The sequence below is a fragment of the Salmo salar genome, unplaced genomic scaffold, assembly GCF_905237065.1.
Source record: "Salmo salar unplaced genomic scaffold, Ssal_v3.1, whole genome shotgun sequence".
NCBI classification, from domain to species: Eukaryota; Metazoa; Chordata; class Actinopteri; order Salmoniformes; family Salmonidae; genus Salmo; species Salmo salar.
Window position 1 is genome coordinate 660,279 of NW_025550940.1, and position 18,302 is coordinate 678,580.

At 41.1% G+C, this 18,302-nt stretch overlaps 1 protein-coding gene across 1 annotated transcript; it reads left to right on the forward strand.

Moving 5' to 3' along the window:
* The first annotated feature begins 5,578 nt into the window (after positions 1–5,578).
* On the forward strand, positions 5,579–9,399 carry LOC106571784 (zinc finger protein 135-like). The gene is made up of 2 exons (XM_014145237.2): positions 5,579–6,205; positions 8,398–9,399. The coding sequence occupies exons 1-2, from the start codon at positions 5,866–5,868 to the stop codon at positions 8,670–8,672; spliced, it is 615 nt and encodes a 204-aa protein (XP_014000712.2). The 5' UTR covers positions 5,579–5,865; the 3' UTR covers positions 8,673–9,399.
* The last annotated feature ends 8,903 nt before the right edge of the window (positions 9,400–18,302 follow it).

Sequence of the window (18,302 nt, forward strand, 5' to 3'; positions counted from 1 at the left end):
ATAAGCTTGAAAAACGCCACTGTTTGTAAACAAGCACTATATAGCCTTGAAATCTGGTTAAAAACAATAATTTTGACCTTATGGATGGCCAGTGCCTGTATTTATAGTGTAGTCAATTCAGGGGGTAGTCCGGGGCTGAACTCAAACCTGTGTCCAGCGACTGTCAAGCCAACACCTTACAACTGTTACGCCAAGATGTCTGAACTTCTTAATGAGGTCGCTAGTTGTGTTGGGTTACGTTTGCTACAATAGCTTTCTCTATGAATTTGAGAGTGGTTACAATTCTCCAGCCCCCATTCCTCAGATGTTTACCAAACCAAGTCTCAGGGCTGACAATGTTTTGCTATTTAAATCCTAGGTTACCCCTATAAAATAGCCACACATCTATCAACCAATCTGCAGTTCATACAATAACAAACCTGTCATTCCACCACTAGTTTGGTTATAAGATGATGATGGGGCTGGAGAAATGTAACTAGTCTCAAATGCATAGACAGAACTATGGATGCAAGGACTGACCATCCATGATATCAACATTATAGTTTTAACCATGTTGAGGCTATACAGTGTTGATTTACATTGTTTCTAAACATTGGAGTAAAAAAAGCTTATTTGGGGTTCTGATGGGGTACAACAGTTGAACTAAGCTCATGAGGCATGTGTTATATTCTTCAAGAATCAATGGCTATAAATAAATAATTTAAAAGTCACAATATTGATGTAGCTATTGCATATTTCCCCTTTAACACCAAACATCAGTTCAACAACTGCAGAGTTTATGCCTCTGTTTTTAAGACAGTACTTACTAGTGTTAATCAGATTACGGTTTCTCAAAACCATCTTATAGCTAATTTCACCGTTAGAACCATTGGACGCCTTAAGATGCGTTTGGGAAACCGAGCCCAGATATAGAGTTTCCTCCTCTTCATCCTCGTCTTCTTCCAATGTGACAGTCATCTCCCCCTTCTCCTCTTTCACTCCAAAACATGCATCATCCTCTTCTTTTACTGTAACATCCTCTTCTTCTTTCACTATGAACGTGTCTTCCTCTTCTTTAACTGTAACGTCTTTCTCTTCTTCTTTCACTGTAACAGCCTCACCCTTTACTTGTTTTTGTATTTTGCCAGCCTCCTCTTCCTCCTCCGGGGAGTAGTTTAGGGAGCTCATGGTCGGAGATGTTAGCTAGCTAGGTTAATGCTAACTTAACCAGACCGCTAGCTGACTAATAACAACAACACTGTAAATATGAAATTAAATCTGATAACTAACTAGACGACAGTAGTGGTTTTAAAACACAGTGGCTAATATACACGAAAGCGTCTAAAGAGTTTTATTGTTCGGCTATCTTGTCTAGCAACCTGTTGGGGCTACAGGTTAGCAATGAACCCCGAGTCGGGATTGCTAACAAGGCTGGAAATTCAAAACATCAAAAATCTAATAATTTCAATTTCTCAAACCATCAACTATTTTACACAATTTAAAAGATAAACATCTCCTTAATCTAACCACATTGTTCGATTTTCAAAGAGGCTTTACGGCAAAAGCATAAAGTTAGATTATGTTAGGACAGTACATAGCCACAAAAGTACAAACATCCATTTTCAATTCAAGGTCAGGCATCACCAAAAGCAGAAACCAGCTAGAATTATGCACTAACCTTTGTCAATCTCCATCAGATGACACTCCTAGGACATTATGTTATACAATACATGCATTTTTTGTTCCATCAAGTTCATATTTATATCCAAAAACAGCATTTTACAGTAGCGTGAAATTCAGATTTTTTCTTCTCTGAAATGCTTCCGGTGAACATAACAAAATTACTATTCGACAACATTGGTAAATTATAATATTGTCATTCAAAGAATAATATATTATCATCTCGTAATTGCTACCGAATGGCCAGATCTCAAAATAACTTTACTGGGAAATCACATTTTGCAATAAACGGGGTGCTATGCTAAGAACAACAGGCTATGCTATACAGTTAGCATCATCTAAAATCGATAATAACATTGTAAATACCCCTTACCTTTGATTATCTCCATCAGAAGGCAGGATCCCAGGTCCGGAAGGCATTCCAGGTCCGGAACAAATGTGGTTTCTTTTGACAAAGTTCATAATTTATGTCCAAATAACACCAAGTACTTAGCGTTCATTATGCTCCCACAAAACGTGGTTGGGGCGCTGGTAAAATCACTCCGAAAAGCTAAAAAAAACCTAGTAAATAATCTATTTATGTTCGTTCAAACATGTCAAATGTTGTTTAGCATTAATCTTTTGGTCCATTTTTAACGTTAAACATCAGTAATATTTTCACACAACCTATCCTATGTCTAGATAAAAAATGATGACAAACTCACGTTTCTCAGATTTATGCGCAGGCGCAAAAAAATGAAGTGATGACATGTCAACTTCCTTGGATTCTAATTTGCTCTCTGTTTATCATAGACGCTTCAAACAACTTTATAAAGATCGTTGACATCTAGTGGAAGCCGTAGGTGTTGCGAAATGAATCCTTTCTCACTATGGTATCTATAAAACAATGACACTAAATAGTACAGTCACAAAATTCACATTTTTCTTTGATCTATTTTTCACAGGTTTTTGCCTGCAATATGAGTTTTGTTATACTTACAGACACCATTCAAACTGTTTTAGAAAATTCAGAGTGTTTTCTATCCGAATGTGTTAATAATATGCATATCCTAGCTTCTGAGTTGGTGTAGGAGGCAGTTAAAAATGGGCACATATTTTTTTCAAAATGTCTCAATACTGCCCCCGAGCCCCAACAGGCCTAGCAAGCTACCGAGGTGGTTGATTAACTGTTGCTGCTTTTGAAAGAAGCGTTCCGTCCACTACATTATACGTCACACCAACAGCATTACCTTAAATTCCAACACCGCCATCTGCTGACTGGAGTGGGTAACGCAGTTGAGTAAAATGTAAATTTTATTTTCAGACAACAAGTTTAAGTTTAGGAAGCATGAGTTTTTACTCACCAGTGTAACAACACAGTAACTTAGTTGTAGTCACAATCTGGTTCCCCATAAGTACAAACAGGTATGTTTTTGCGTTGTTACCTATTTCTTCACTTATTTCCGGATATCTTCTAAACTACCCACAATGCACTATGTGCTACAGAGTTTGTATGCCAGCTCGGTATCTAGCTCCAGCTTGTCAACGTCAGCCACCCCTCATGCTTTCATATACTGTGTGGTTGTGATATCTAGTGGGAACGCATTAGCACGGTAGACTCTGCTGCCTTGTTGTCAGTAGGGATGTTACTTTTGATACCGGAGCTACGAGGCCTGCGTCCAAATCGCTAAGCAGTAATCTTCAAAGCAGTGTACCGATGCCTGTATCACTTTATCAGCAGCACGTTATCAATGGCGTCTGAAGCTTCATTTCATCAAACAACCACCTGATTGGTTTGGGATTGAGCTTGTTCGACATTGCAGGCGACTGCCGACTGACTGATCTACAAATCACCTTACATCATAAATAACTACTCATTATTACTTATAAATCAGTCACCATTTACCCACAATGCAGTATGGATTTGATGCTCTCGAGCACGGCCAGTGGTTTAAAAGATGACATAAAGACTATGCTGCTACGGTGTGGGATGTCATCTATAATAATGACATAAAGGCTATGCTGCTACGGTGTGGGACGTCATCTATAATAATGACATAAAGGCTATGCTGCTACGGTGTGGGATGTCATCTATAATAATGACATAAAGGTTATGCTGCTACGGTGTGGGACGTCATCTATAATAAGGACATAAAGGTTATGCTGCTACGGTGTGGGATGTCATCTATAATAATGACATAAAGGCTATGCTGCTACGGTGTGGGATGTCATCTATAATAATGACATAAAGGTTATGCTGCTACGGTGTGGGATGTCATCTATAATAATGACATAAACGCAGACACCCAAAATCTGTCTGTGTCTGCATGGAGAGAGTCTCCTCAATGAACGGGGAAGAGGTGCGTTTATCCTGGGACACACCCAGCCCAGGTGTGTCCCATTTCACTGACGACCCTCCCGGCCTCCTGGGGATGTAGTTAGGTTTGTACAGTCTGGTGATATACCAGGGACTGGGGATGTAGTTAGGTTTGTACAGTCTGGTGATATACCAGGAACTGGGGATGTAGTTAGGTTTGTACAGTCTGGTGATATACCAGGGACTGGGGATGCAGTTAGGTTTGTATGCAGTCTGGTGATATACCAGGGCCTGGGGATGTAGTTAGGTTTGTACAGTCTGGTGATATACCAGGGACTGGGGATGCAGTTAGGTTTGTACAGTCTGGTGATATACCAGGAACTGGGGATGTAGTTAGGTTTGTACAGTCTGGTGATATACCAGGGACTGGGGATGCAGTTAGGTTTGTATGCAGTCTGGTGATATACCAGGGCCTGGGGATGTAGTTAGGTTTGTACAGTCTGGTGATATACCAGGGACTGGGGATGTAGTTAGGTTTGTACAGTCTGGTGATATACCAGGGACTGGGGATGCAGTTAGGTTTGTACAGTCTGGTGATATTTCAGGGACTGGGGATGCAGTTAGGTTTGTATACAGTGTGGTGAAATACCAGGGACTGGGGATGTAGTTAGGTTTGTATGCAGTCTGGTGATATACCAGGGACTGGGGATGTAGTTAGGTTTGTACAGTCTGGTGATATACCAGGGACTGGGGATGTAGTTAGGTTTGTATACAGTCTGGTGATATACCAGGGCCTGGGGATGTAGTTAGGTTTGTATGCAGTCTGGTGATATACCAGGGCCTGGGGATGCAGTTAGGTTTGTATGCAGTCTGATGATATACCAGGGCCTGGGGATGCAGTTAGGTTTGTACAGTCTGGTGATATACCAGGGATTGGGGATGCAGTTAGGTCTGTACAGTCTGGTGATATACCAGGGACTGGGGATGTAGTTAGGTTTGTATGTAGTATGGTGATATACCAGGGACTGGGGATGCAGTTAGGTTTGTACAGTCTGGTGATATACCAGGGACTGGGGATGTAGTTAGGTTTGTACAGTCTGATGATATACCAGGGACTGGGGATGCAGTTAGGTTTGTACAGTCTGGTGATATACCAGGGACTGGGGATGTAGTTAGGTTTGTACAGTCTGGTGATATACCAGGGCCTGGGGATGCAGTTAGGTTTGTACAGTCTGGTGATATACCAGGGACTGGGGATGTAGTTAGGTTTGTACAGTCTGATGATATACCAGGGACTGGGGATGCAGTTAGGTTTGTTTTCCTCTAGCTATTCTCCAGTTTGCTCCCAGCAGCGTTCATAGAACATAGATCCCTGTTCAACTAGGCTGCAGAGTTCCTAGTTTGACAGATAATTCAACCAGTGTGACCAGTGGGTTTCTTTAAATGAATGAATATGAAACTGCCTTAAATACAGATGTGAAGGACAGTATGTTTTAAATTCTCACTCAAAATATGCACAGGTCTTTTTGAACGTCTCAAGATAATTGTATTATTTAATGAAAGGAATGAAAATACATTTGTCCGCAAAAAAAAAAAAAAAATCTTAACGCCGGTACCCACTCCAGTCAGCAGACGGCGATGTGCGTCTTTCAGGCGATGCTGCAGCGTGACGTATAATCTAGCGGACGGAACGGATCAACAACAACGAGTCAGCCACCTTGGTAGCCAACAGCCGAAACATTTAGACTGTTTCTGTGCATATTTGCCTCTGTGTTTTAAATATACTTCTGACGTCTAGTTAATTGCCCCCATTTAAATGTTAAAGGTACATTGTTAGTCAACTAGCTGGCTTGATAAGTTAGCCTAGCACTAAACTAGTCGCTCATGCTAACTAGCTAGCATCCCCGAACATGAGCTCCCTAAACTACTCCCCTCCTGTTAAAGAAGAGGAGGTCTGCTGGACGGAGAAAGAAGCTCTGGGGCTGAACATTGTCGTGAAAGAGGAGAAGGAAGAGGAGGATGTTACAGTAAAACAAGAAGTAGAGGGTGAGGCCGTTACAGTGAAAGAAGAAGAGAAAGACGTTTCAGTTAAACAAGAGGAAGACGCGTTCAGAGTGAAAGAGGAGAATGTTACAGTAAAAGAAGAGGAGGAAGAGAAAGAGGAGGGTGCCGTTTTTGGAGTGAAGGAGGAGAAACAGGGAGAGATAACGGTCATATTGACAGACGAGTCAGAAGATCTGATTACCACCAGTAAGTACTGTCTTAAAAACGGGCTCTAACTGTCCAAAGGTTTTTAACGAATGTGTTGTTTTAAAGCAGCATATTGAAATTCTATACTTGAAAATGTTGTTCTGTACTCTAGGAGTTTATGTTATAATGTTAAAGCTACATTTTAAAATGGGTGATTAAAGCCCTGAATGCTGATTGGCTGACAGCCGTGGTAGATCAGGCTATGTATTTTTACTGTTCTGATTACATTGGTAACCAGTTTATAATAGCAATAAGACACCTCAGTGATATATGGCCAATATACCACGGCTAAGGGCTGTATCCAGGCACGTTGTGTTGTGCATAAGGACAGTCTTTAACCATGCTATATTGGCCATATACCACACTTCCTCAGGCCTTATTGCTTAACTGTAACATGTGTATACCATCAGAGTCCCCCCACCACAAAATCACAACTTAATTGTCTCACAGAATGGCAAACAAGTTATAAATGAAACGTTTGACGTGTGTCTATTGTAGGCCTTGCGTAGAGTGTGTATACCCGCAAAACTCAGATTTCTTAATGTTGGAGAAATACATAAAATAAGAAGCATTATTGACATGAAAAGGACATGTGTTATGAGGAGACTGAACATATTAGCAAAAGGACAAGCGTTTTGGGGAGACTGAACATATTATTAAAAGGACAAGTGTTTTGGGGAGACTGAACATATTAGCAAAAGGACAAGTGTTTTGGGGAGACTGAACATATTAGCAAAAGGACAAGAGTTTTGGGGAGACTGAACATATTAGCAAAAGGACAAGCGTTTTGGGGAGACTGAAGATATTATTAAAAGGACAAGCGTTTTGGGGAGACTGAACATATTAGCAAAAGGACAAGCGTTTTGGGGAGACTGAACATATTAGCAAAAGGACAAGCGTTTTGGGGAGACTGAACATATTAGCAAAAGGACAAGCGTATTGGGGAGACTGAACATATTAGCAAAAGGACAAGTATTTTGGGGAAACTGAACATGTTAGCAAAAGGACAAGTGTTTTGGGGAGACTGAACATATTAGCAAAAGGACAAGCGTTTTGGGGAGACTGAACATATTATTAAAAGGACAAGTGTTTTGGGGAGACTGAACATATTATCAAAAGGACAAGCGTTTTGGGGAGACTGAACATTTCAAGGAAAGGCTAAACTAAAGAATTATCATTTAGAAAATATGGTAATTATTACTTTAGAAATGAAGTTGGACACCAACAAAACGTTATTGACATTAGATCAAATGCAGCCTATAACATTGACTGGAATAGTAATATATATTATTATAGAGCTCTGATCAGCCTATAAACATGACATTATCTATTATTATAGAGCTCTGCTCAGCCTGTAAACATGACATTATATATTATTATAGAGCTCTGCTCAGCCTATAAACATGATATATTATTATAGAGCTCTGCTCAGCCTATAAACATGATCTATTATTATAGAGCTCTGCTCAGCCTATAAACATGACATTATCTATTATTATAGAGCTCTGCTCAGCCTGTAAACATGACATTATCTATTATTATAGAGCTCTGCTCAGCCTATAAACATGACATTATCTATTATTATGGAGCTCTGCTCAGCCTATAAACATGACATTATCTATTATTATAGAGCTCTGCTCAGCCTATAAACATGACATTATCTATTATTATAGAGCTCTGCTCAGCCTATAAACATGACATTATCTATTATTATAGAGCTCTGTTCAGCCTGTAAACATGACATTATCTATTATTATAGATCTCTGATCAGCCTATAAACATGACATTATCTATTATTATAGAGCTCTGCTCAGCCTGTAAACATGATATTATCTATTATTATAGAGCTCTGCTCAGCCTGTAAACATGACATTATCTATTATTATAGAGCTCTGTTCAGCCTATAAACATGACATTATCTATTATTATAGAGCTCTGCTCAGCCTGTAAACATGACATTATCTATCATTATGACATCATGACATTCCCTGAGAGATTAGATTTGGAGCTCTACATCATTTGTTTTTAAATCTCACCGTCACCAAGTTTATTTTTAATGATGTAATGTTGTGAAAATTGACCTCAGGGTATTGAGGGATCTAGTCTAGATTAAACCTGATAGGAAAACAATTTTATTGAATGGAGGTTTATTTCAGGTCTCTCTGTTTAACTAAATAATCTGTCTTTTGCAGGAGAGAGACCAGACTCTGACAGCGGGAAGAGTTCCTCAGGGGAAACAGACCCAGAGACGCCTAACCAACACCACTGCTCCCACTGTGGAAAGAGTTTTAGGTGGTTTGGGAGCCTGAAAATGCATGAGAGAATACATACAGGAGAAAAGCCCTACCACTGTTCCCACTGTGGGAAGAACTTTACTCAGTTAGGAGCCCTGGTTGGGCATGAGAGAACACACACGGGAGAGAAGCCTTATCACTGTTCCCAGTGTGGAAAGAGTTTTACTCAGTAAGGGAGCCTGAGAACACATAAGAGAATACACACAGAAGAGAAGCCTTACCACTGCTCCTAGTGCGGAAAGAGTTTTACTCAGTTAGGGACCCTGAGAACACATAAGAGAATACACACTGGAGAGAAGCCTTACACCTGCTCCTTGTGCGGAAAGAGTTTTAGGTGGTTAGGGAGCGTGGAAAGGCATGAGAGGACACACACAGGAGAAAAGCCTTTCCAATGTTCCCATTGTGGAAAGAGTTGCACCCAGTTAGGGAGCCTGAAGGAGCATGAGAGAATACACACAGGAGAAAAGCCTTACCATTGCTCCCACTGTGGAAAGAGATTTACCCGGTTCAGGTACCTGAAAGAGCATGAAAGAATACATACACATACACAGGAGAAGAAGACATACACTGCTCTCATTGTGGAAAGACATTTTCCCAGTCAGAGGACCTGAAATCACATGAGAGAATAGAGAGGCTGTGTTCTGACTTGTGTTTTTGACTGAGAATGTGTGTTTTTGTTTGGACCGTCAGACTAGAGTTCAAACAGGGAAATGGTTCCAATTGTTTTTCCACCATTCATTTTTCCCATAGGGCTGTGTTTTGTTTAGGCTCACCCTGATGTGACGTTTTGATAACCATGTAAATCTCTCTAGGACAAGGTGACTGAGGGCACACAGTGTGTTGTGATTTTATTGTAACATTTTTAAAATTGTATAACTGCCTTTATTTTAGCTGGACCCCAGGAAGAGTAGCTGCTGCCTTGGCAGGAACTAATGGGGATCCATAATAAACCCCAGGAAGAGTAGCTGCTGCCTTGGCAGGAACTAATGGGGATCCATAATAAACCTCATGAAGAGTAGCTGCTGCCTTGACAGGAACTAATGGGGATCCATAATAAACCCCAGAAAGAGTAGCTGCTGCCTTGGCAGGAACTAATGGGGATCAATAATAAACCCCAGGAAGAGTAGCTGTTGCCTATATTTGTCTCTCTTTACTCTCGGATTCTAAAATGCTAATTAGCGTCAAAGTAGACGACATGCAAGACTACAAATCCCTGCAAGCTCCTGCATGTCATCTCTAGCCGACACCTTTCACAGAACAGTTCACTGAATTGTCCATTGAAATAAATGTTGACAATTTAATCATTGCTACATTAAGGCCTGATTGGTGGAGTGCTGCAGAGATGGTTGTCCTTCTGGAAGGTTCTCCCATCTCCACAGAGGAACTCTGGAGCTCTGTCAGAGTGAACATCGGGTTCTTGTTCACCTCCCTGACCAAGGCCCTTCTCCCCCGATTTCTTAGTTTGTCCAGGCGGCCAGCTCTAGGAAGAGTCTTGGTGGTTCCAAACTTCTTCCATTTAAGAATGATGGAGGCTACTGTGTTCTTGGGGACCTTCAATGCTGCAGACATTTTTTGGAACCCTTCCCCAGATCTGTGCCTCGACACAATCCTGTCTCAGAGCTCTATAGACAATTCCTTTGGACCTCATGGCTTGGTTTTTGCTCTGACATGCACTGTCAACTGTGGGACCTTACATAGACAGATGTCTGCCTTTCAAATCATGTCCAATCAATTGCATTTACCACAAGTGGACTCCAATCAAGTTGTAGAAACATCTCAAGGATAATCAATGGAATCAGGATGCATCTGAGCTCAATTTCGAGTCTCACAGCAAAAGGTCTGAATACCTAAGTAAATACATTTGCAAAAATCTCTAAAAACCTGTTTTCACTTTGTCATTATGGGGTATTGTGATGTCATTATGGGGCATTGTGTGTAGATTGATGAGGGGGGGAAAAAGTACATTTTAGAATAAGGCTGTAACGTAACAAAATGTGGAAAATGTGAAGGGGTCTGAATACTTTACTTTTCTACCGCAGTTTTGTACATGATCAAATCAAAGTTTATACACTGTCATGTGATACGTGATATAGAAAAGTCCAATCTTAGGAGAGTACATGGGAGGCACTATACTGTGTGTCTGCAGGTGTCTATCTGGTCAAAACCACTGATACAGGTGCCCCTCCACCCTCTGGTGGGATGGATCATGTCTACAGAGAAACCTAGATTCAAATACTTAGATTTGTGTGTATTGGGTATATGTTGTGAAATTGTTAGATTTTACTTGTTAGATATTACTGCACTGTCGGAGCTAGAAACACAAGCATTTCACTACACCCACAATAATATCTGCTAAACACGTGTATGTGACCAATAAAATGTGATTTTGATTTGAAATAAACGTCCTATTTATCAAAGGTGCTTTTGGCTGGGGTCAAAATTACTCCAAAGGATTTGAATTTGTTAAAAGTCCATATTGATACAGAAACACTAAACCATGATTTAGATTTACGAACAACAAGTTGATTGACAAAGTCATGAAACATTTAATAGAATTGAATAAACCACATTTTGGCTATGATAAAAGATATGCCTCTGGAGTCAAAATGAATTATGTCAGAAGTATGGTTCAATGCAAATATGTAGTGGGTGTAAAGTTTGTTTTAAATTCTCACTCATTAAACACGAATCAATCAACACATGCTTCTTTTTGATCGACTTAATATAATATTACACTTTTATGAAATAAATGAAAAATAAACGTTTGGTTCCTCAACTGCGTTGCCCACTCCAGTCAGCAGATGGCGATGTGCGTCTTTTAGGTTCAGCCGATGCTGCCAGTGTGACGTATAATCTAGTGGACGGGACGCTCCAACAACAACAGCTAGTCAGACACCTCGGTAGCTTTCTAGCAAACATAGCTACAACATTCACGCTCTTTACACTAGTTTGGTGTATATTAGTCGCTGTGTATTAAACACACTTCTGTCGTATGTACTTGTTGGCCCATTGAATTATATATTTACGTTGTTTGTCAGCTAGCTGGTTTGCTAAGTTAGCTTAGAACTTGGCTAGTCGCTAATGCTAGTTAGCTAACATCCCCGACCATGAGTTCACTAAGCTACTCTCCTCCTGTTAAAGAAGAGGTCTGCTGGACGGAGAAAGAAGCTCTTGTGAAAGAGGAGGAGGAAGAGAAAGATGTTACAATACAAAAACAAGTGGAGGGTGAAGCTGTTACCGTGAAAGAAGAAGAGAAAGACGTTTCAGTGAAAGAAGAGGAAGAGGCGTTCAGCGTGAAAGAGGAGGATGTTACTGTACAAGAAGAGGAGGATGCTGTTTTTGGAGTGAAAGAGGAGGAGGGGGAGATGACTGTCACATCCAAAAAGGAGGTGGAAGAAGAGGAGGAAAATGGATATCTGGGCCCGGTTTCCCAAACGCATCTTAAGGCGTCCAATGGTTCTAACGGTGAACTTAGACATAAGATGGGTTTGAGAAACCGTTCCCTGATTAACACTAGTAAGTACTGTCTTAAATACAGAGGCACAAACTCTGCAGTTGTTGAACTGATGTTTAGTGTTAAAGCGGAAATCTGCAATTGTTACATCCATATTTGGATTTTAAATTATTAATTTATAGCCATTGATTCTTGACGAATATAACACATGCTTCATGAGCTTAGTTCAACTGTTGTACCCCATCATAACCCCAAAAAAGCTTTTTTTACTCCAATGTTTAGAAACAATGTAAATCAACACTGTATAGCCTCAACATGGTTAAAACTATAATGTTGATATCATGGATGGTCAGTCCTTGCATCCATAGGTCTGTCTATGAATTTGAAAGTAGTTACATTTCTCCAGACCCATCATCATCTTATTACCAAAACAGTGGTGGAATTACAGCTGTGTTATTGTTTCAACTGCAGATTGATTGATGTGGCTTTTTTAAAGGGACAACCTAGGATTTAAACAGAAACAAAATGATTGTCCAGAGACTTGGTTTGGTAAACAGCTGAGGGATGGGGGAAGGAGAAATGTAACCACTCAAATAAATAGAGAAAGCTATTGTTGGAACTTTAACCCAAAACCTAGCGACCTCGTCAAGAAGTTCAGACATCTTGGCGTAACAGTTATAAGGTGTTGGCTTGACAGTCGCTGGACCCAAGTTTGAGTCCAGCTCAGGGCTACCCCCTGAATTCACTACACTATGAATACAAGGACCATAACGTCATAATGATACTTTTAACCTGATTTCGAGGCTATATAGTATATTCTATAATTGCCTGTTAAGATTTGCTGTGGGGGTCAAATTGTTACAGCTGTTGATACAGTTGAAGTGGGAAGTTTACATACACTTATGTTGGAGTCATTAAAACTCGTTTTTCAACTGCTCCATACATTTCTTGTTAACAAACTATAATTTTGGCAAGTCGGTTAGGACATCCACTTTGTGCATGACACAAGTAATTTTTCCAACAGTTGTTTACAGACAGATTATTTCACTTATAATTCACTGTATCACAATTCCAGTGGGTTTGAAGTTTACATACACTAAGTTGACTGTGCCTTTAAACAGCTTGGAGAATTCCAGAAAATGATGCCATGGCTTTAGAAGCTTCTGATAGGCTAATTGACAACATTTGAGTAAATTGGAGGTGTACCTGTGGATGTGTTTCAAGGCCTACCTTCAAACTCGGTGCCTCTTTGCTTGACATCATGGGAATATCAAAAGAAATCAGCCAAGACCTCAGTCTGGTTCATCCTTGGGAGCAATTTCCAAACGCCTGAAGGTACCACGTTCATCTGTACAAACAATAGTACGCAAGTATAAACACCATGGGACCACGCAGTCGTCATACCGTTCAGGAAGGAGACGCATTCTGTCTCCTAGAGATGAACATACTTTGGTGCGAAAAGAGCAAATCAATCCCAGAACAACAGCAAAGGACCTTGTGAAGATGCTGGAGGAAACAGGTACAAAAGTATCTATATCCACAGTAAAACGAGTCCTATATCGAAATATCTGAAAGGCCGCTCAGCAAGGAAGAAGCCACTGCTCCAAAACTGCCATAAAAAAGCCAGACTACGGTTTGCAACTGCACATGGGGACAAAGATCGTACATTTTGGAAAAATGTAATCTGGTCTGATTATACAAAAATAGAACTGTTTGGCCATAATGACCATCGTTATGTTTGGAGGGAAAAGGGGGAGGCTTGCAAGCCGAAGAACACCATCCCAACCGTGAAGCACGAGGGTGGCAGCATCATGTTGTGGGGGTGCTTTGCTGCAATAGGGACTAATGCACTTCACAAAATAGATAGCATCATGAGGAAGGAAAAGTATGTCGATATATTGAAGCAACATCTCAAGACATCCATCAGGAAGTTAAAGCTTGGTTGCAAGTGAGTCTTCCATATGGACAATGACCCCAAGCATACTTCTAAAGTTGTGGCAAAATGGCTGAAGGACAACACTGTCAAGGTATTGGAGTGGCCATCACAAAGCCCTGACCTCAATCCTATAGAACATTTGTGGGCAGATCTGAAAAAGCGTGTGCAAGCAAGGAGGCCTACAAACCTGACTCAGTTACACCAGCTCTGTCAGGAGGAATGGGCCAAAATTCACCCAACTTATTGTGGGATGCTTGTGGGAGGCTACCCAAAACGTTTGACCCAAGTTAAACAATTTAAAGGCAATACTACCAAATGCTAATTGAGTGTATGTAAACTTCTGACCCACTGGGAATGTGATGAACGAAATAAAAGCTGAAATAAATCATTCTCTCTACTATTATTCTGACATTTCACATTCTTAAAATAAAGTGGTGATCCTACCTGACCTAAGACAGGGAAGAATTTCCACTCGGATTAAATGTCAGGAATTGTGAATAACTGAGTTTAAATGTATTTGGCTAATGTGTATGTAAACTTCCGACTTCAACTGTAAGTCATTGTAAAATATTCAGCCATTTATTTTTCATGCCATTACATTAAAGGCAAGACATCCCTAGATTCAATTACATTAACCTCTCTAGGGGGAGTGGGACGCTACCGTCCCACATGGCCAACATCCAGTGAAATTGCAGAGCGCCAAATTCAAAAACAGAAATACTCATTATAAAAATTCATAAAACATGTTATACATCGGTGTAAAGATTAACTTCTTGTTAATCCAACCACGGTGTCAGATTTCAAAAAGGCTTTATGGCGAAAGCAAACCATGCGATTATCTGAGAACAGCGCCCAGCAAACAAATCATTACAAACAGTAACCAGCCAAGTAGAGGAGTAACAAAACTCAGAAATAGCGATAAAATGTATCACTTACCTTTGATGAGCTTCATATGGTTACACTCCCAAGACTCCATGTTACACAATAAATGTTCATTTTGTTCGATAATGTCCCTCTTTATGTCCAAAAACCTCCGTTTTGTTGGTGCGTTTTGTTCAGTAATCCATTGGAACAAAGCGCGGTCACAACAGGCAGACGAAAAATCAAAAAAGTACTGTAAAGGTTCGTAGAAACATATCAAACGTAAATCCTCAGGTTGTTTTTGTCATAAATAATCAATCATATTTCAACCGGAAAATAGCTTCGTCAATAGAAAAGGAGAAACAAGAAAGGCACGCTCCCGGTCACGCGCTGGACTCATGTCTGGAAATGTCCACTGTCTTCTCATTGAAAGTGGTGTTTCTCCCTAATTTTTCAGAGTAAAAGCCTGAAACAATGCCTAAAGACTGGCCACATGTTGTGAAAGCCATAGGGATCGTGAACTGGGTCATAAGTCTTTGTATGGTGGATAGGATTTCAATGGAAAAACAGCCATTTCAGAATAATAGTACTTCCTGGATGGATTTTCCTCAGGTTTTCACCAGCCATATCAGTTCTGTTATACTCAGACATTATTTTAACAGTTTTGGACACTTTAGCGTGTTTTCAATCCACATCTACCAATTATATGCATATCCTAGCTTCTGGGCCTGAGTAGCAGGCAGTTTACTTTGGGCATGCTTTTCATCCAAAATTCCGAATGCTGCCCCCTACCCTAGTGAGGTTAAAGGTGAAACATACCTAGATTCAGTTACATTAAGGGTGAAACATACCTAGATTCAATAACATTTATACAATTCAATAACATTCATGAATTGGTTTGAAACCTTTGTTTTAGAACCTTCTCAAAGTTGGTGCCTTGACGGTTTCTCACTCGTACCCTGACTTTTTAAAAGGGATTTTGGGACAATTAGCTTAGTTTATAACGTGTATTTTAGGAACTGCGTGTCACACGTCCCCTTAACTTTATTGACAACACCCAAATGGATTCTGTCATTAAAACGGGTCTTCAATAATTACACATAATTCTTAATACTGTAGCTGTTTAGTTACAGTCACATGTTCAACTATCATCAGCTGATCCAGGAAATCATTTTCCTGAATGCCAGTCAAATGACAAACATCACGACATAGGTATATTTGTTGTTAGGTGAAGTTATGGGTCCTACAGTAGGTTTATGTTATTGTTAGGTGACGTTATGGGTCCTACAGTAGGTCTATGTTATTGTTAGGTGAAGTTATGGGTCCTACAGTAGGTTTATGTTGTTGTTAGGTGAAGTTATGGGTCCTACAGTAGGTCTACTATGTTATTGTTAGGTGAAGTTATGGGTCCTACAGTAGGTCTATGTTATTGTTAGGTGAAGATATGGGTCCTACAGTAGGTTTATGTTGTTGTTAGGTGAAGTTATGGGCCAATTTGGCAAACAGTGTACAAACCCTCATTTTCAGGCTGATGGAAAAGCCAAAGAGCATTTTACTGGTTGAAGTGTTTAAGTACAAAGCGATTGATTTGCGATAATCAAATCAAAGTTTGTCACGTGTGCCGAATACAACAGTGATTCTGTTATTCTTACAGTGAAATGCTTACTTACAGGCTCTAACCAATAGTACGAAAAAAAGGTGTGTGTGTGTGTAAGTAAAGAAATAAAACAACAGTAAAAAGACATTTGAAAATAAGAGTAGCAAGGCTATATACAGACACCGGTTAGTCAGGCTTATTGAGGTAGTATTTACATGTAGGTATGGTTAAAGTGACTATGCATATATGATGAACAGACAGTAGCAGCAGCGTAAAAAGAGGGGTTGGCAGGTGGTGGGACACAATGCAGATAGCCCAGTTAGCCAATGTGCGGGAGCACTGGTTGGTCCGGCCAATTGAAGTACTATGTACATGAAAGTATAGTTAAAGTGACTATGCATATAAGATTAACAGAGAGTAGCAGCAGCGTAAAAGAGGGGTTGGGGGGGCACACAATGCAAATAGTCCTGGTAACCATTTGGTTACCTGTTCAGGAGTCTTATGGCTTGGGGGTAAAAACTGTTGAGAAGCCTTTTTGTCCTAGACTTGGCACTCCGGTACCGCTTGCCATGCGGTAGTAGAGAGAACAGTCTATGACTGGGGTGGCTGGGGTCTTTGACAATTTTTAGGGCCTTCCTCTGACACCGCCTGGTGTAGAGGTCCTGGATGGTAGGCAGCTTTGCCCCAGTGATGTACTGGGCCATACGCACTACTCTCTGAAGTGCCTTGCGGTCGGAGGCCGAGCAATTGCTGTACCAGGCAGTGATGCAACCGGTCAGGATACTTTCGATGTTGCAGCTGTAGAACCTTTTGAGGATCTCAGGACCCATGCCAAATCTTTTTAGCTTCCTGAGGGGGAATAGGCTTTGTCGTGCCCACTTCACGACTGTCTTTGTGTGTTTGGACCATTCTAGTTTGTTGTTGATGTGGACACCAAGGAATTTGAAGCTCTCAACCTGCTCCACTACAGCCCCGTCAATGAGAATGGGGGTGTGCTCGGTGCTCCTTTTCCTGTAGTCCACAATCATCTCTTTAGTCTTGGTTACGTTGAGGGATAGGTTGTTATTCTGGCACCACCCGGCCAGGTCTCTGACCTCCTCCCTATAGGCTGTCTCGTCGTTGTCGGTGATCAGACCTACCACTGTTGTGTCATCAGCAAACTTAATGATGGTGTTGGAGTCGTGCCTGGCCATGCAGTCGTGGGTGAACAGGGAGTACAGGAGAGGACTGAGCACGCAGCCCTGGGGAGCTCCAGTGTTGAGGATCAGCGTGGCAGATGTGTTGCTACCTACCCTCACCACCTGGGGGCGGCCCATCAGGAAGTCCAGGATCCAGTTGCAGAGGGAGGTGTTTAGTCCCAGGTTCCTTAGCTTAGTGATGAGCTTTGAGGGTACTATGGTGTTGAACGCTGAGCTGTAGTCAATGAATAGCATTCTCACATAAGTGTTCCTTTTGTCCAGGTGGGAAAGGGCAGTGTGGAGTGCAATAGAGAATGCATCATTTGTGGATCTGTTTGGGCGGTATGCAAATTGGAGTGGGTGTAGGGTTTCTGGGATAATGGTGTTGATGTGAGCCATTACCAGCCTTTCAAAGCACTTCATGGCTACGGACATGAGTGCTACGGGTCTGTAGTAATTTAGGTAGGTTGCCTTTGTGTTCTTGGGCACAGGGACTATGGTGGTCTGCTTGAAGCATGTTGGTATTACAGACTCAATCAGGGACATGTTGAAAATGTCAGTAAAGACACCTGCCAGTTGGTCAGCACATGCCCGGAGCACACGTCCTGGTAATCCGTCTGGCCCCGCAGCCTTGTGTATGTTGACCTGTTTAAAGGTCTTACTCACGTCGGCTACGGAGAGCGTGATCACACAGTCGTCCGGAACAGCTCTCATGCATGCCTCATTGTTGCTTGCCTCGAAGCGAGCATAGAAGTGATTTAGCGGTGTAGTACGATT